The 21,176-nt window shown below is 35.7% G+C and overlaps 1 protein-coding gene across 1 annotated transcript in view; it reads right to left on the reverse strand.

Annotated features, from left to right (window-relative positions):
• Dnajc1 (DnaJ heat shock protein family (Hsp40) member C1) overlaps window positions 1-21,176 on the reverse strand; it is a 192,625-nt gene that overhangs the window by 72,854 nt on the left and 98,595 nt on the right. The window contains exon 8 of the mRNA XM_004859936.4: window positions 8,539-8,702. Coding sequence (XP_004859993.1) covers window positions 8,539-8,702 — 164 coding nt within the window. The remainder of the gene's footprint in view (window positions 1-8,538; window positions 8,703-21,176) is intronic.

Genomic DNA, 21,176 nt, shown 5'->3' on the forward strand with positions numbered 1-21,176 from the left:
GTTATACCAGGATATACCATGGACAGGAAGGAAAAGGCAAAGTTTTAGGAACTTTGCACAACTTTTGAAAACTTACATATCCACACAAATGTACCATAAAGAAGGTTAAACACCACTTCTTGTTTGACAAAATTTCCCATGTAATTTAACATCAAATAAAGCTAATTAGTTAAAAAAAATGTTCCTAGGACAGAAGGAACAAAGGAAGGAAGGAAGACAGGTAGAGCAGACAGTATGCTAGAGAGTGCAAGGGTGCAAGTATGTTTGTGTACAGGCCCATGTAGGCGTCCACACCACCAGTGGTTATGAAGGGTGTTTGTGTGGGTATTCTGGGAGGAATAGCTTTAGGGCACATATATAAATATGTATCCCCACATATGTCTAGTGAAAAAGAATAAAATAAAATTACCTAGTATGTCGTACATAACCTAACTTTAAAAGGAACAACAAAACAATTGTAATTTTAGATCTTTACAGAATTACATTATTGTGTCTTCAAAATAACTCTGTTGTAGTGTATCATTTGTAAAGCAAAGGCAAGGCTATGAAACAAAGAGAAAGAAAAAAGAGGCACTTAAAATGAGAAGTCTCTGAAAAAGTAATTTTTAGACCATAAAAAACATTGCTAGTTAGTATACTGTCTTCTCAAGAATACAACCAAATACCTTTCTAGCTGAACTGTCTTTCGAATTGGAAAAAGAAAATAAATAAATGCATTAATTTAAATGACTACAAATGCATCCATGTTTAAAAGCTTTTTTTTCCTACAGCAAGCAAATCAATCAAAGAGCGAAAAGGAAAATGCAATAAATGACTGTAAGACAAGGCTTCATGGAAGATGAAATACCAGGAGCATGGAAGGTGCTGTGTCCCACAGACTTTTGTTTCTTTGAGGTCTTCCACCCCAATGCTACCCAGGCCCATCTAGCTGAGCTTATGAAATCTGACAAGGGTACAGCCCACAGCAACAAGGATGCAGGATAGTGATTTTATTTCTTATTTTATTCATTGCAGCCTCAGGGAGAGGGATAACGAGAACAGGAATGAAATCCAGGTCTCCTACATAAAACACTGCAGAACATTACCACTAGGTCACCAGGGGGAAGGAAAGAAGGAAATATTTTAAGAATTTATTTGTTATAATCTTTATGGTGAAAAATTATTTGTTTTGCCTTGCCCAATGACATTAAAAACTTTACTTTCATTAATCATACATTTGAGTGGCTGTTTTCACAAAAATTTGTTTGGATTTGTACTGGATTTAAAATATTTTGCTACACAGTTTCTGAAATTGAAGAGACAAAAGACTATCACCAACTTAAAAATGTCAGGCAATTATAAAAATAATCAGAAATCACTTAAAATTTTATCTAATTTATTTAATAATATTCCTACTACTTGGCTATTTGTCATCTTTCACGTATTACTACAAAATACTACACAGGTTCTGTCACTGATGAAAATCCTGCAAGTTCTAAGAGAAATTACCTGGGTTTGGACTTTCTAAGAACTTAAGGTTAAGGAGGATCGCAAGTTCAAGTGCAGCCTGGGTGACTTAGTGAGACCCTTTCTCAAAATAAAAAATAAAAAAAGGGTTGGGGATGTAGCTCAATGTGAAGGTCTTGGGTTGAATTCCCAATATCATTAAGAGAGAGAGAGAGAGCGAGAGAGAGCGTGTGCGCGCTTCACGGTTTAGTATCTATCAGTTTAGAAAATGCTTTTTACTATATATTTGGTTATCTCTAAGGTAGAAAGAACAGATAATTTCACCCTTTTTATGAGGTGCTAAATGATAGGACAATTAAAATCCAGCTCATGTAGGTATTAAACAGTGATGCTAACACTAAACTTCAGGTCTCCCAACCTTAAGAGGACAGTATTTTTGTCACCCACACTCCTGCTTATTTTGTTTTCCAGCAAAAATTACCATGATAAATTATTTTGGGCATTTGATTAAAGGAATAAACACTTCAGAGTCTGATGTGTGCACACTTCTACTGTAAATTCAAACACAGAAACCTCAGATTAAAAAGTCTAGTGAGAAAAGAATATAACCTTTGAAACAAAAATAATCTAGGAAAGCAAATGCTGTCTGATCATGCAGATCTGCACTGACTTCAGTATGACTTCATTTTAAGGACATCTGCATCGACCCTATCTACAAATGTACAAATGAGGTCATGTTCTGAGGTACTGGGGTTAGGACTTTAAGGTGTGGATCTTTAATGTCCCCCAAAAGCTCATGTGTTGATGATGGCTTGGTCCCCAGCTGATGGCGCTTCCGGGAAGTGGCAGAGCCCATAGAGAGGGGCCTAGGAGAAAGAAATGAGGCTGCTGGGCTTGCTCTTGAGCAGGATATTGGAACCTAGCAATGGGAACTCCCCCATGCACCCCTGATCACTATGAGGGAACAGCCTTCCTGGGCCATGGTTAACCGCCTCACCATAGGCCCCAGACACAGGGCCAAGTGACCATGGGCAGAAAGAAGCCTCCGATGCTCTGAGCTCACATGAGCCTTTCCTCCTTTTAATTTGGTCATCTCAGGCGTCTTGTCACAATGACAGATAGCTAGCTAACACAGACTTCAATGTGAATTTTGGGGGGAGACAGTTCAATCCTAACATAAAAGACAGAAGGAAGACAGATGAAGGAGTTTAAAATTTTGCATTACCTAGAAGTGGCAAAGAAACTAATATAACACTCTAAAAAAAGTGAAGACATATACATTCTAGATTATCCATTAAAAGAAAAATATAAGAGTGAACAAAATTACATCCAGTTCACAGACAGGAGAAATGGGCTGTTAAAAATTAATCAGGCCAAAAGAAACCAAGAAAGGAAACATCAGCAACTAGAAAACACAATAGACAAAGAAACGCTAAGTAACAGATTCAAATTCCAAAATGTCAGTAATAATACCAAATATAGAGTACTCATCTAAAATTCCAAAGCACTTTAGTAATAATAAAAACTATAAGTAATGAGACACAACGGCAAATGCCTGTAATCTCTGTTACTGGGGAGGCTGAGGAAAGAGGGTTCCAAGCTCGAGGCTAGCCTAGGTAACTCAGTGAGACGCAGTCTCAAAAAGTAAAGGGCTGGAGATGTAGCTCAGTGGTAGAGCACACTGGAGTTCAATCTCTAGTACTGCCTGAAACAAACAAGAAACCAAAACAACCCCCTGAACTATAAGCAAACTGCAAAAAATTAGGAGAAAGACATGTAAAATACCCATCTAGTAGGAAATTAAACATAAATCAAACAAAGAATCACAAGGGAAATTAGAATACATTTTGATTATATTAAAAATAAAAAATATAATATTAAATTTGTAGGGTACAGTTAAAATATGATACAAATAATACAAATATAAAAAATACAAACAATATTTAAACAAACCTGTGGTCAGAGGAAATTTACAGTATCACCACTTACAAAGGAGGTTCTCAAACCTGTGGCCTAATTTTCCATCTTAAAAAACTACAAGAACAAATTAAACCAAATTTAATAGAATATAGAAAAAATATTAATATGAAAGCAGAAGTCAATTCTATATAAAACTAAAAAATAATAGCGAAAATCAATGAAACTAAAGGTGGTACAGTGACTTAGTGAGACTCTGTCTTGAAATAAAAATTTTAAAAAGTGCAGGATATAGCTCAACGGAAAGGCCCTGAATTCAATTCCCAGTACTATTCTCCCCACAAAAGAATTTTTTTCTTTTGCCTTTCAAAGGACACCTATTGCTAAGATAAAAAGTAAACCATAAATTGGAAGAAAGTATTTGCAAAACACACAGGGACAAAGGATTTGTATCTAAAATACACTAAGAACTTTGAAATTCAATAAGATAAACTGGGCAATAGATCTGAACAGATACTTCATTAAAAGAAGATATTCAAATTGTAAATGAAACACATGAAAAGGTGCTCATCATATAAACAATAAGAAGCTGAATATTAGAATCCTAGTGAGACAATCTCACATATCCCACTAGAATGGCTAACATTAAAGAGAATGAAGATACCAAGTGTCGGCCAGGATATGGGAGCAACTGTAACTCTCCTACAGTTCTTGTGGGAATATAAAAATGAACAGCTACCTGGAAAACAGTCTGGTGGCTTCTTAAATATTTAAACTATACTTATCACATGTTCTAGTCATTTTACTACAACGGATTTATCCAAGAGAAATGAGAGCATATAACCACACAAAGACCTACGCATGAGTCTCACAGCATGCGTATTTATGACAGCCCCCATCTGGAAATAAGCTAAGTGGTCCTCAACTGGTGAGCAAATAAAAATAGAATACTACTTAGCACTAAAAAGGACAAGCTATTGCTACATGAATAAACATGTATAAGTTTCAGAATTATGCTTAAAGAAGCCAGACAGGAGAGTATACAATATGGTTTCACATATATACATGATATGTAAGCACAGAAACTAATCTGCAGTAAAAGAAAGTATATAAGTGATTGTCTAGAGGTAGGCAGAGGACTGAGAATACAGATTATAAAGGGACATAAAGAAACTTAGGGTAAAGATATTTATGGTCAATATCTTGGTTCTGATTTTTCTTTCACAGGTATATAAATATGTCAAAATGCATGATATGGCACACTTTATATATAATGTATGTGTTTTATTTTATCACTTGTATGTCAATAGTAAAACTATTAAAAGGGAACATGGAATATAAAATATTGCCAATTAGCTCAAAAGAAGAATATAAAAGTGAGAAAAAAGAACTTAAAACATAAAGGACAGGGCCGGGGATTTAGCTCAGTGGTTCCACAGCCTGCCTCGCAAGCACAAGGATCCGAGTTCGATCCCCTGTAACCCCTAAGAAAACATAAAGGACAGATGGTATATTAAAAATTGATCAGGGCCGGGGATTTAGCTCAGTGCTTCTGCCGCCTGCCTCGCAAGCGCAAGGGCCCAAGTTCAATCCCCGGTACCAAAAAAAAAAAAAAAAAAAAGATCAATTAAGGGCTGGTGGTATAGCTCAGTGGTAGAGCTCTTGGCTAGCATGCTCAAGGCCCTGGGTTCAAGACCAATACTGCAAAAACAAAACAAAACAAAACACCAATCAATCCTAGAGAAGTCAAGATGCAAGGGTGAAAAAGCAGACAGCATAGGAAAAAGACCAAAAAACAAAACTCAAATAATAAAGTGGCAGGTTTCAACTTCAAAAGGTTAGTAATTTTACTAAATAGCAATAGAATTAAAGTTTTAAATAAAATTTAAATACTTCAGGCTAGATTTTTAAAAATTACAAAGTAATATAAGACACATTGAGTATATAAGGAAAGAAAATATAAAGTATGGCAAAATATGTACCATGTCAACATAAACCAAACAAGATGGAATCATTACTAATAATAGACAAAGTAAAAGCCTAAAAAGCATTACTAGAGATAAATCAGATTTCACATCATCAGAGATAAATAATAAAAGGTTTGATTTACTGAAAAGATAAATGTTTAAAAATCAAATGCAACTGATAGTCTCAAAATACATAACAGCAAAAACTGAACTACAAGGAAAAACTGACACCTACAATCTTAATGGAAAATTTTAACCCCTGTCTTGCTACAACTGATTAAACAAGTGACCAAAAACTAATTACAGGATTCAAAAGCATAATTAATAAAACTTTACTTGACATGGAATACTGAACCCAGAATCACACAATTCTTTCAAGAGTAGACTAGTACAACAACTATTGGAAACGGGTGATGGCAGCCTTGTGGTTTGAGTGTGCTGATCCCCTTAAGGGCCATGTGCTGTGAGGCAGATCCTCAGTGTGGCATGTAGTTGCTGATGGCACCAGGACGGGGTGCCAGTGGGCAGTCCTTAGGTGACATGTGGGGCTCTCAGAAGGGGACACTGACTCCTGACAGTCTGAGCCTGATCCTGGAGTCTTACTCTGGCTTCCTGTTTCAAGATCAGACCCAGTAGATAGGGTATGCTACTGAAACCAAGCTGGCATTAAGCCAAATGTGACTGTTATGAAATAAGCTGTTAATTGTAATCTTCGAGAAACCGCAAATATCCAAAGACTTCTATGCTAACGTCAAAAGGTTTATACATCACCTTTATCACTGCCACCAAGAATCAAACCAAATGTCCACTGGCCAATGAATGGATAAATAGTATGTGATAAAATGGAAATATCATTCAGCATAAATCAAGTACTATTACATGACACAACATGGATGAATCTTGAAAATATTATCCAAAATTTAAACAGCCAAACATAGAAGACCACATATTATATGATTCCAATTAAAAAAAGGTCCAAAATAACAAGTCTACAGAGATAGGAAGTAGATTAGTGGTTGCCATGGAGGGGAAAGAAGAGAATTGGAACTAATTACTAAAAGGTATAGGGATTTTTTTGTGTGTGTATGATGAAAATGTTCTAGAATTGGCGATGATGTTTGTACAACACAGTGAACAAAAACAGACTAAACAAAATCACTGAAGTGTGTATTTTTAAAAGGTGAATTTTATATGTTATTATTTCAATGAAATGTTATAAAAAACTTACAGCATATGTCACATCTCATAGTGAAATGATGAAAGTTTAATAAATAAATCCAATGATGAAATAAAAATTTCAGCAAAATTTTTTGAGAATGGAAATGAAACAAGTATATTTGTTACTACCACTTCTATCCAGTCTACACTGCACTGGAGATTCTAATTATACAAAAGAGAAAAAATGTATAACACACAAGGAAACCATTAGAATTAAAAGGTAAATTTAGAAAGGCTACTGGATACAAGGTTTTTATACAAAAAACAATTGTACTTCATAATCAGAAAGTAAAACTTAAACATTACCACTTGTAACAACATCACCTAAAAACACCATATACTCATGAATAAATCTAAAACAATGTGGAATATGTACACATGCAACACATTTTAAAAACAAGTGAATGAATTTATTCATGTGTTCTAGAATCAATGATATTTGTATGTCTATTCTTCCAAGATTCACTTATATATTCATGGTTATCCCAAATTAAATACTTTAGCTGAATAATTTGTGAAAAATTATAAGCTACTCTTAAAATGTATATGAAAAATATAAAGTGGCAATCTTAAAAGAAGGAAAACAAAGATGGAAAATAACTATGCTATACAGTATTAAAAAGCTACGGTACTGAAGACTATTCAGTACTGACACAAGAATGAATATGATTCATGGAACAAAGTAGAACATCTGGAAATGAACCTACACAGTTATGAGCACTTGGCGAAGATGAAGATGGCAGCTGAAGAGCTGTAGGAAGCAGTCTTTTCATTAACTGGCACTGGTTCAATTGGTTTAGAAAACTTTTGGAAAAAAAAATTAAGAAAAAAAAGATTGACCATTACTTAATGCCAAACACAAAAATATATTTCAGAGAACTGTTAATCTAAATGTTTAAGGACAACATTAAAGCTCCTAGAAAGATTTGAAAATATCTTTGACTTTGCAGTAGAAAGCAAGTTCTTTAAAGGAATGACAACTTCCTTCCAAAAAAGGAAACAAAACAAAATAAATTAAAACACTAAATAAGAGAAAGGTAAAGATTAATGAATTAGTAATTTCTGATTATTAAGATGCACTATTAAGAGAGTGAAAAGGAAAAACAGAATGAAAAGATATGTGCCAAAGACTCATTTCCAAAAAACATACAGAACTCTTTATAAGCTAACGTAAAGAAGGACAAGAAATCTGACCAAAAAAACTTGGAAAGGCACCTCAAATAGGAAGCTATCAGTGCCCAGTAAATATAAGGTGTTCAATTTTATTCATCAAGGAATATGCAAATTAAACCATAATTATTTATCACTGTATACCTAAAAGATTAAAATATAAAAGACTAGACTATTGGTAAGGATGTACAGTAAGTGAATTTTCATATCCTGCTGCTGAAGTAGAAATTGATACATTTTTTGAAAAAATTCAGAAATGTTTACTCAAACTGAGTTATAATTTGCAACTTAACTCCAACAACACAAATATACACATATATGAACTGAAAGACATGCACAAGAATTTTCACAGAAAAATTATTCATTATGACTGAAAACTAGAAGAACCACATTTCTGCAACAAAAATAAACTGCTACATTTATAAATAGACTATTATATAGTAATGAAAATAAACTACTGGCACATGCAGTCATGGATAAATCTCAAAAATATAATATGGATCCCTGGTACAAAAAAAAATATATATATATAATATGGAATACAGGAAATAAGGTACAAAGGAATACACATAGGATGATTTCATTTATAAACTTCGAAAAGGTGGCAGAACTACCTTTGACACTAGAAGTCAGGACAGTCATCATTTGTGGAAGAAAAGCAAGGTAGCAACAGGAAGATACACAGGTGAGATGTTCTAGTTCTCCACCTTAGACAGGGTTAACTTGGTTCACTTTATGATAGCACACTAAGCCATATGACTTATTTTATGTACTTTTTGGTATGTGTTTTATTCAGTTAGAACAAGTTTTTAAAGTTTACCTGCTTTTTCTGTGTTCTGTTCCTGTTTTCTAGCCAATCATCCATTTGCTCCTCAATTTCCTCTATGGAAGTTCCATGATCATAAGACTGGATATATGCACTTTCTAAAGGTGTGTATACAGGAAATTCAGGTTTTGGCTTTTTAACTTTAACTTTCTTCTGTTCTAAAAAATGTTTGAAAGAATCAGTTATTGAGATTTGTTAAGAATAAAAAAATTTTAAACATTCTAATATTTTTCATATTCCGTATATAAAAAGATCACCTTTTTCATCAAACAGAATTGCATTGTTATAAGTAACTAGCTGTAAGTTTTATTGTACATTAATCATTGCAGTATTTTAAAATAAAACTCAGAGATGATGCTATGATGATGACAAAATTACCATATTAATTTGTTTACACCTTCAGTTTTAAAGTACTTTTCATCAAATTTCACTTTGGCAAAATGGAAAGATCTTTAATTTAATGCCTATCTTTATCACATATTAGTTATGTAATATTGGGTGAGTGACTTAATACTTAGAACAAGTGTCCACTTTCTCATCTGTTAAACACAACTGGCTCTCAGTAACTGGTATATATTTATTTTTTCAGTACTTTACAAAGACAAAACCTAACCTGGCAGTATCAAGAGCAGTCATCAATATGGTTGTGTATGCTTACGATGTTTCTGTCCATGAACACAGGATGCTGGTCCTATAAGGTTGTATCACCTAATGATGCCACAGTCACCTCGGTTTGTGTAAAGCACACTTGATGATGTTCCCACAAGGATAAATCGCCTAATGATGGATTTCTCAGTGTATTCCTATTGTTAAGGGATACATGACTATGGACGGCTATCAACATGGCTCTCTATTAAATCCCATTTTGATTAGAGACAACACGGAGAGGCAAATTCATTCTTAATTACTATCATCAAATTCACCCAGCTCATAACCATATTTTAACCAGCCTGTGTGTGCATACATGTGCTATAATACCAATGTAATAAAATCAATATAAACAAACACAAATTTCTAGAATAACACATAAATATTTCAACTCAATGAGAAAACGATTTACTAAATAATGCAGGAAAATTGAATATCCATTTGAGAGAAAAGTGGACACAATCTTACAACCAAAAACAAAAAAATTCCAGCAAGATAAGAGATTTGATTTTAAAAATCAAACAATAAAAACTTACAAAAAGAAATCTTAAAAACCTGTAAGTGCTACTTAAAGGAGGATGAAATCTTAAACAAAGACTGAAAACCCAGATTCTACAAAAAAGACAAAAGATGAAATAAACATCAAGAGAATAAATTTGGGAAGAATATCTGCAATTCTGCGGAGAAACAGAAGGTTGATATGAAGATTATATAGAATGCATAAATTGACAAGGGGATAGGCAACCTGATAGAAAAATAGATAAAGGTCACAAATAGGCAATCCACAAATGAATATATTCACATGGCCAAGAAATAACAAAAGATGCTCATATTCTCTAAAGGCTAAAGAAATGCAAATTCGAATAATACCAACATCTGATTTTAAACCTATGATATGGGTAGAAATTTAAGAACCCAATAATATGTACTCTGGTGGAAAACAGGGTATCTCTAAGTTGATGGTAGAAATGTGAATTATTGTATTATAGCCTTTTGAGAAAGCAATCTAAGAACATCTATTAAAATTAAAATACGTAACCTTTCCCCAGCAATATGAGAAGTAGAATGTAATTGTATGTGTGTATGTATATGGGTGTATATGTATTTGTGTGTACAGAACTACTCACTATTTTGTTATAGAGATACAAAACAAGTAACATCAAGTGCTTAGTAGAAGTGACTGAATAATTGATAATGCATCCACACTGAGAAATATTACATCAACATTGGAATAAAGCTATAGTAGTTGACAAGAGAGATTTCCCTGAGTTTCAGTAACAAATGCAAGATGCAAAAACACATCTAAGATCCCATATTTGTAAAGCAAAATAATGCTGCTCCAAATCCCTTTATATGCATGTGTATATATTCATGTAAGTACATTTGAATATTAATATAAGAATGGAGAAAATATGAATGAATACACCAAGATATGTGGGGGGGCAGATAAGGAAGAGAGAGAGTACAGAGAGATAAACAATAAAGGGAAAGAGAAGAAACACCGCAGTAAAAAATAATATATACATGTATATTTATAAATTTTATAAAATCACAGACATAAACATATAAATAAAATTTAAGACTATACAACATAACTCTATTGAAACTCTGAAATACATTAAATTCTGTGGTGGTTTAATAATACAAGGTTTAGTTTTACCATCTAATATTTTGTACTTGGCGAAAATCTTACATATAATAAAAAGTAGGTGTTTTCAAAACTAAACGTCTTTTTCTAGCTTCAATAAAACTTATATAATTAGTATAGACCCAAGCATCATGAATTTTGAAAATAATGAGCACATTATTTATATTTCATTCAGGAAAAACAAACATAAGATTTTTTTTAGCACCATGATGAACTTTACATGAAGAATTTTGAGTTAAATAAAAATATATACTAACTTAATGCTGGGAGGAATTTTATTAAAGTTTCATAAATTTTAGTCTCAAGATAGATTGATTCCGAGACAGGGAGGTCTGTGGATGCCATAGCAACATCGCGAGTCATGTGGAACGCGCCGAATCAGCCCGCACCCCGGCAGCAATCCACTGGACAACCCCCCCCCCCCCCACCGCCCCCAGCTCCTCTGTACAGCCACCTGGTTCCACACTACAAAGACACAGAGGACATCGGACCTCCAAACCACTGTACTGGGTAAGTTGGAGTCATCTTCCCCCCATCAGGACCGGGACTATCTTCAGGGGAAGGGCAGTTGGAACCTGCAATACAACTCTGCAGAGTTCAACCCTACAGGAGGACAGGGAGCTCAACTTGGGACTTGCAGCCAGAAATCTGCCTGAATCTCATGGGTCTGTGACTAGCTTGGTGAGACTCATTGACTTATATCTGCATACTACAACCCACGTTGTCTATTGTGACAGTAGAGACATACCCTGAAAGAGGCCCTTCATCTTCATGGTTATTTTTTATTCCCAAAATTAGTTTTATTATTTTGGTTTTTTTCCTCTTTTCTTTTCTTTTGCTCCTCTTATCTTTAATTTTTTTCACTACTCTTTGCAAATATTTGTTTTTCTCTCCTTTTTTTCCTTTTCTTTTCTTCTTTCTTTTCTCTTTCCTTCCTCTCTCTCTTACACTCACTCTCATGCTCTCCCACACTGTTCATCTTCCCTTTTTGTCCCTGTTTTGGTCCTCAGTCGGAGTTCTTCTTTATTTTCCTATTATTCTCTTTGTCCTTCTCACCTGTGTCCTCTGGCCACACTGCTAACCTTCCCCTATCCTTCTTCCCAACTATCCCTCCCTCCCCAACCCCTTCTAACTCCCCATCCCAAAGGGTAAAGTTGTTATATTGAAGAGTTTATTCACTATCTGTTGGGTTGGTCCTTGATCTTGATTTAAGTCACACAGCTAAAGGTGATAGATTAATAACTACCACAAAATGTCATTTTCAAAGATGTACTTGATGCAATGGTGTTGCTGATTGTATCACTTGGGCTAAGGTGTGGGTATTGATCTAGTCAATGAATCTTCCTAGCATAAGGAAAATGAGATAGCCTTAGAGTCATTAGAGACTCAAAACTTAAAGACCAGCTATATCTGGAAGACACCTCTGAGAAGCAATCATTCCATAAGGGTTCTAATTACAAGCAGCAAAGATATCTACAATAAGCAATTCCAAACTATCAACCCAGGAGTTAAACCAAGGACAGTACCAAACACAAAAATGAGAAGACATTTAAGCAAGGCACAAACTCAGACTTCCACCCCACCAAGGGTAAATCCTGGGGGAAATGAGATGGAAAAGTCCCATAACCAACCACTGGATACCCTGAACTGATAGCACAGGAAGTAACAAAACAGATGAATGAGGCTCTAGAAAAATTCCAAGCAGAAATAATCTCCCAGATATCCGCAGAGATGGTGAGTAGAGTGAAAGACATGATTAGAGGATCTAGAACAGAAACAGATAAAAAAATAGATGAGCTCAGAAACATGCTGGAAGCCATGAATACCCAGCATAAGAAAGAAATGGAAACCATGATCGGCCAACATAAGAAAGAAATGGAATCCATGAAACAGATTCAAACAGATATCCAGGAGATCAAAAAGTCCATTGAAAGTATCCACAGCAGATTAAGGGAATCTGAATATAGAATATCAGATACAGAAGACAGAATCACGGTTAGAGACCATGAAAATAGAGATTTCTTAAAAATAGTAAGGGACCACGAGAAATCAATCCAACAACTGCTAGACGATACAAAGAAGAATAACATAAGACTGATAGGAGTCCATGAAAAAACAGGAGAAAGCACAATTGACATAAAAAAACTGTTCACAGAAGTAATAGTAGAAAACTTCCCAGACAGAGGTAGAGAATTGGACATACAGATAAGTGAGGCATATAGAACTCCAACTAGCCATGATCAAAAAAAATCTACATCTAGACATATAATAGTCAAGATCCCAGAAATCCAACAGAAAAACAAAATCCTACAAGTAGTTAGAGAAAAGAAACAAATCACCTATAAAGGAAAGCCCATCAGAATCACGGCAGATTTCTCAACACAAACCCTCAAATCAAGGAGAGCCTGGAGTGAAGTATTTCAACCCCTAAAAGAAAATAACTTCCAACCTAGACTGTTGTATCCTGCAAAATTATCTTTCAAAATCGATGAGGAAATTAGATACTTCCACGACAAAGAACACCTGAGAAATTTCATGAACACCAAACCAGCACTACAAGCAATTCTAAACAATATCCTAGAAAAAAGGAATGAAGGTCACAACTCCATGAGGCCCAACAGAGGGAAGCCACCAGGCAAGGTAAGACACTAAAGGGAAAGGGGGAAAAATAAGAAATAAAAGAGCCAACAAAAGTAAAACATCATGACAAGGATAAATCAATATCTATCAATTATAACCATCAATGTTAATGGCCTCAATTCACCAATCAAAAGAAATAGACTGGCAGAATGGATTAAAAAGGAAAATGCAACAATATGCTGCATACAAGAAACACAGCTAACTCAAAAAGAAACTCATAAGACTGAAAGTAAAAGGATGGAAAACAGTTCTCCACACCACAGGAACCTAGAAGAAAGCAAGGGTAGCAATCTTATTTGCAGACAAAGTAGATTTCAAACCAAAACTAATTAAGAGAGACAAAGATGGGGCCGGGGATTTAGCTCGGTGGTTTCGCCACCTGCTGCGCAAGCGCAAGGACCCAAGTTCGACCCCTGGTACCAAAAAAAAAAAAAAAGAGACAAAGATGGTCACTACATCCTTGTGAAGGGAACAATCCAAGAGGAAGAGATGACAATCCTAAATACATATGCACCAAATACAAATGCCCCCAAGTATACAAAGCAAATATTAATAGAGATGAAAAACCAAATAAACACTAACACAATTGTAGTGGGGGACCTCAATACCCCACTATCACAAACAGACAGATCATCTAGACAAAAAGTTAACAAGGAAATTCTAGAACTGAACCAAGCTATTGAAAAAATAGACTTAATAGATGTTTACAGAGTGTTCCACCCCACAAAATTGGAATACACATTATTTTTGGCTGCACACGTGTCATTCTCCAGAATAGACCACATGCTAGCTCATAGGACATATCTAAGTAAATGTAAAAGAACTGAAGTTACCCCCTGTATATTATCAGACCATAGTGCAATAAAATTGGAGATCAATAACATAAGAAACCGCAAAACCCCAACAAACACCTGGAAACTGAGTAACACCCTCTTGAACAACCAATGGGTCACAGAAGTAATTAAAGAAGAAATTAAACAGTTTCTACAAGTAAATGAAAATGCCAGTACAACATACAGGAATCTATGGGATACAATGAAAGCAGTTCTACGAGGGAAATTCATAGCAGTGAATGATCGTATTAGGAAAACAGAAAACTCAGATGAATAACCTAATGCAGAACCTCAAGTTCCTAGAAAAAGAAGAGCATAACAAATCCAAAGCTTATACAAGAGAGGAACTTAAAAAGATTAGGGCAGAAATCAATGCAATGGAGACTAAGAGAATGATACAAAAAAAAATCAATGAATCAAAGAGTTGGTTTTTTGAAAGAATAAATAAAACTGATAAATCTTTAGCCAACCTTATCAAAAAAAGGAAAGAAAAGGCACAAATACATGCAATTAAGAAAGAAAAAGGCGAAGTCACAACAGATCCAGCAGAAATCCAGAGGATCATCAATACCTACTTTGAGAACCTCTACTCCAATAAAATGGAAAACACAGAAGAAATGGGAAGATTCCTAGATACATACGAATTGCCAAAGTTAAATGAAGAAGATATACAAATTCTAAACACCCCAATTACACTGAGTGAAATTGAAAATGTAATAAAATATTTACCAACAAAGAAAAGCCCAGGTCCGGATGGTTTCACTGCTGAATTTTACAAGACATTTAAAGAAGAACTAATGCCAAAACTCTTTAAACTCATCAAGGAAATTGAAAGGGAAACAAGGTTTCCAAATTCATTCCTGGAAGCAAGTGTTACTTTGATTCCAAAACCAGGGAAAGACCCAACCCAAAAACAGAACTATAGGCCAATCTCCATAATGAACATAGAGGCAAAAATCCTCAACAAGATACTGGCAAACAGAATACAGAGGGTCATCAAGAAGATCATACACCCTGACCAAGTTGGATTTATCCCAGGGATGCAAGGATGGTTCAACATTCATAAATCAATAAATGTAATACACCATATTAACAGAGTCAAGGACAAAAACCATATGATCATCTCAATAGATGAGAAAAAGCATTCAACAAAATCCAGCACCCATTCATGATAAAAACCTTACAGAAAATTGGAATAGAAGGTCTTTACCTCAACCTGATTAAGGCTATCTATGAAAAACCAACAGCCAACATCATACTAAATGGTCAAAAACTGAAAACTTTCACACTAAAATCAGGAACAAGACAAGGATGCCCACGATCACCACTCCTGTTCAATATAGTTCTGGAAACATTAGCCACAGCAATTAGAAAAGAGAAAGAAATAAAAGGAATAAAGATAGGAAAAGAAGAAGTTAAACTGTCATTATTTGCTGATGATATGATACTTTACAAAGAAGACCCAAAAAACTGCCAGAAGACTTCTAGACTTAATTGACAGATTCAGTAGAGTAGCTGGATACAAGGTCAACACTCACAAAACAATAGCCTTCTTGTACACAAATAAGAGACTCACTGAGAGAGAAATTAGGGAAACAATTCCTTTTACAATAGCATCCAAAAAAAAAAGAAATATCTAGGAATCAATCTAACAAAGGAAGCAAAAGACCTCTACACTGAAAACTACAGCACTCTGAAAAAAGAGATCAAAGAGGATATAAGAAAATGGAAAGACATCCCTTGTTCCTGAGTAGGAAGAACCAATATAGTGAAAATGGCCATACTTCCAAAACTACTATATAGATTCAATGCAATGCCAATTGAAATTCCAACAATATACTTCCCAGAACTAGAGAAAACAATCCAAAATTTCATTTGGAACCATAAGAGACCTAGAATAGCTAAAGCAATTCTAAGCAACAGAGACATGGCTGGGGATATCACAATTCCCAACCTGAAACTATACTACAAAGCTACTGTGATAAAATCAGCATGGTACTGGCAAAGGACCAGACCTGAGGATCAGTGGAATAGATTAGAAGATGCAGAAACAACTTCAGATGTACTCAGCCACCTCATCTTTGACAAAGGAGCCAACCATCCTCATTGGAGGAAAGATAGCCTATTTAATAAATGGTGTTGGAAAAACTGGATTTCAACCTGCCAAATATTAAAACTAGACCCATACCTATCACCATGCACTAAACTAAGATCGAAGTGGATTAAAGATCTAAATATTAAGACAGAAACACTAAACTTGCTGGAAGATAAGTTCGGTAGAACTCTTGGAGACATTGGCATAGGAAAAGACTTCATGAACAAAACCTCAGCAGCACGGGAACTAGCAGAAAGAATCAACAACTGGGATATCATCTTATTAAAAAGCTTCTGCACTGCAAAAGAAACCACCAACAGAGCTAACAGACAACCTACAATATGGGAAAAAATTTTTAGCAGCTGTACCTCAGACAAAGGACTACTATCTAGAATATATGAAGAATTGAAAAAACTCAGACCCCCTCAAATTCAAAGACCCAATTCAAAAGTGAGCATCTGAAATGAACAGACATTTCTCAGACAAGGAAGTAAAAGCAGCAAACAAATATATGAAAAAATGTTCAACATCACTGGGCATTCGAGAGATGCAGATGAAAACAACACTGAGATTCCACCTCACCCCAGAAAGAATGGCTGCTATCAAGAAATCAACAAATAACAAATGCGGGCATGGTTGTGGGGAGAAAGGAACACTTCTCCATTGCTGGTGGGAGTGCAGACTGGTGCAACCACTGTGGAAGTCAGTATGGAGATACCTCAAAGAACTAGGACTAGAGGTCCCATTTGACCCAGCTATTCCCCTGCTGGGTATCTTCCCAAATGAATTAAAAGAATCATACCACAGTGATACATGTGCACCCATGTTCATAGCGGCACAGTTTGTAACAGCTAAAGCTTGGAAGCAGCCCAAGTGCCCATCAACTGGAAACTGGATAAAGAAAATGTGGGTTTTTTTTAATAAAATGGAGTACTACTCAGCCATAAAGAATGAAAAACTAGAGTCATTTATAGCTAAATGGATGCATATCGAGGCCATACTCTGAAGTGAGATAAATAGGACACACATGTGTAAATACCAAATAGTATCTCTAGAGTGAGAAACTGAAAGTGTAAATAAGGGTTAAAATGATTAAAATGAATAATTGACAATTTGAAATAGGAAAAAAGGTCCAAAGATGAGGGAGTGAAGGAAGGGGAAGGGGAAAGGAAAAGAGGGAAGGGAAAAACTATGAGAAAAGAAAAAAAAAAAAGGAAATGAAATCTATGTAAACAGGGAAGGGTGGAGGGGGTAAAGGGTGCACAGGTAATGGGGAAAAAAAAATAAGAACCAAGATATATCATGTACAGGTACAAACACCCAATGATAAATGTAAATGAACTGTATACCTAAAATGTACCAATAAAAGAACTAAAAAAAAAAAAAGATAGCTTGATTCCTATAATGATAATTAAGCCTGACAAAGGCAAAAAAACAAAACCCAACCAACTAAACAAACAAAAAAATCAAACATTTTGATTTGGGCTCTTTGTCCATGAACCTGAGGCTGTTTCTTTGGTACTGGGGATGAAACTTGGGATCTTCCACTTATGAGGCAGGCGACGGAACCAGTGAGCTAAATCCCCGGCCCCCTGAGGCTGTTTTTTATTTTAACACTTGTACCTTGACACTACGGAAAACAGTAGAACAGAATTTAAGTAAAACCACAGCATCTTAAATAGATCTTTTTTTAGTGAGCATTGGGAATTTCTCGTGGAAAAATGGTCAGACAATAAGCATTCAGGCAAATAAGACAGAAGAAAACTGCAGCCACTCTTCGTGCCAGAGGCTTCCAGGTGCCAGGACCTCTGCCACTGCAGCCTGAAGTGAGGCCCCCTCCTGGGTGGTGTGAGAGGTGCAGGAGGTAATGAGGGTCCCTTCCCTCCGTGCAGTCAACGTGACCACGACTACAACCACGAGAGCAGCCTGGTTTCTGAGGAGCCCAGTGGAGAACGCGGGCTTCCCCAGGGGCCCGGTGGTGCTCAATCCCCAGCACTAAAAAAACAATGAAGTGGGAGGCAGCCAAGGCAATGCCAAGAGAAGTTTATGGCACTAGGTTTACATTAAGAGAGGAAACACTTCAAACTAATAGCTAAGCTTCTGCATAGAGAAAATAGGAAAAGATGAGAACAAGCTAAAAGCACCTAGAAGAAGGAAACAATGAAATTAAAAGTGAAGAAAATCAATGAAACAAATAACCGATTCTTTGTACATATCAATGAAATTCATAAACATCTGGCAAAACTGACAAAGAAAGGGCCAGGTGTGTGGCTCAGGAGTGCCATGCCTGCCTGGCAAGTGCAAGGTCCTGAGTTCAATCCCCGGTACCAAAGAAACAAAACAAAACAAAACAAAACAAAAAACTGATAAAGAAAGAGGGAAGACAAAAGTTATCAATTATTAGTACTAGTGACAAAGGGGAAATCACTACAGGACATGCAGACATTCAAAAGATAAGTGAGTACTAGGGAAAATCTAGACACATAAATGTGACAATTTAGATGAATCAAGTGCTCATGATGCACTCATGAAGTAGATACATAAAACATATTTGAATAGCCTTATAAAGGAAATTTAACTTAATTTAAAAACTAAAAAACAAAAAAAATAGATGGAATCCACCAGAGCATTCTGCCAAACATTTAACCCCACAGTGTACAACCTTGTTTAGAAAACAGGACCAAACACTTCCCGACCTGTTGCAGGAAGCTGGGATTAGTAGGGCATGTAAGTCAAAAACAGAACGAAAAGAAGCTACCAACACTTACGGTTGGGGAGTTTGTTCCCCCTAGAACTCACGGTGAAACAATCTCCACAAAGGCGGGCCCTTCGAGGTGATTACATCGTGAGGGATGGATCCTTCCTCAGGGACTGAGCTGAAGTCGGCCCTTATAAAGAGGCTTCACCAGGGGCCAGGGATTTAGCTCAGTGGCAGCACACGTGTCTCGCAAGTGCAAGGTCCTGAGTTCAATCCCCGGTAACAAAACAAAACAAAAAAAACAAATAAAGAGGCTTCACTAGACTCAGGAAGAAAAATATCATGGCCACCAGGGGCATCTTGGGAGCAGAGACCTGGCCCTCATCAGATCCAAGCCTCCCGATGCTTGCTTTGGACTTCCTGGCAGGCGTTTATTATAGATGAACACATTATTATTATATTTTTATTATTTTATTATATATTTTAATTTTCATTATTTTATTATTATATATTATTTTGTTTTTTGTTTTTTGAAGCAGAGTCTCACTATGTAGTCCAGGCGCGCCTCAAACTTGCAGCGATCTTTCTGCCTCAGCCTTCTGAGTGCTGGGATTACAGATGTGCACCACCACACCTGGCTGTTATTTTATTTTTTTAATTAATTAAATTTATCAGTACATTTTAGCTATACATAATGATCACATTCATCACAGGGAATTTGTACCTATACATAATATATCTTGATTCTTATTTTTTTCCATTCCCCTACCCTTCCTTCAACCTCTCTTCCCTTTTCTCATTTTTTCCTTTCCTTTCCCCCTGCCTCCCCTCCCTAATTCACCTACCCATTTGAACATTTTCTTCCTATTTCACAATATTTAGTATATATTTTGGCCCTTGTTTACATTTTCAGTTTCTCACACCAGAGAAACAATGTGGTATTTACACATGTGCCCAATTTATTTCACTTAAGAGTATGGTCTCAAGGTGCATCCATTTAGCTATAAATGTCTCAAGTTTATTTTTCTTTATGGCAGAGTAATACTTCATTGTATTATAAAACCACATCTTCTCTATACACTCCTCAGTGGATGGGCATTTGGGCTCTTCCCAAGATCTAGCTATTGCAAACTGTGCCACTATAAACATGGGTGTGCATGTATCACTGAAGTATGATGTTCTGAATTCTTCTGGGAAGATACTAAGAAGATGTACAGATGGGTTGAATTAAACCTCTACTATTTTCTTAAGAGACAAAATCTCACTATGTTGCCCAGGCTGGTCTCACATAAGCCTCCTGCCTCAGCCTCTGAAGTAGCTTAGACTACGGGCACAGCTTATTCTTAATTTACATAAAATTAATAGAATAATACTTAATAGAATAGTGGAAACATTTTGAAAAAGAAGAGTAAGTAGGAAGAATCACTTATCCAGTTTTAAAGCTGGTATGGCCACATAATCCTATTGGCAGAGGGAAAGATACAGACCAAGGAAATGGTACAGGGAGCTCAGAAGAAACAGCTCCACATATGTAAAGGCAACTGATTAAGACAAAGGTTTAAGCACAATTCAACTAAAGAGGAGTAATTATTCAAAAACCAGTACTGGAATAACTGGATATCCACAGGCAAAAAAATGAACTTTAACCTAAACCTTACACCTTAGGGAACAATTAACCAAAATTGTATCATAGATTGTATACAATGTAAAATTATAAAAGTTTTACAAAAATAGAGAAATCTTTTTTTTTTGGTACCGGGGATTGAACTTGGGACCTTGCACTTGCGAGGCAGGCGCCACTGAGCTAGATCCCCGGCAAGAGAAATCTTTATAATCTGAGACTTGGTATAAGATCTTTGATATTATATCAAAACACAATCAATAGAAAATAACAATACCCTGTACTTCTTCAGAATGGAAATCCTGCTCTGTGATGAAAATATAAGCTACAGACTTGGGAGGAGGTATTTGTAAACCACTATTTTATAAAGGGACTGACTCATTTAGACTATAAGAAGAACTTTTGAGACTCAGTAGTAAAAAACATTCAATTAGAAAACAAGCAGACAT

The sequence above is a fragment of the Heterocephalus glaber genome, unplaced genomic scaffold (genome assembly GCF_053883595.1).
Source record: "Heterocephalus glaber isolate CG9 unplaced genomic scaffold, H.glaber_assembly_v1.0 deba00000768, whole genome shotgun sequence".
In the NCBI taxonomy this organism is placed as follows: Eukaryota; Metazoa; Chordata; class Mammalia; order Rodentia; family Bathyergidae; genus Heterocephalus; species Heterocephalus glaber.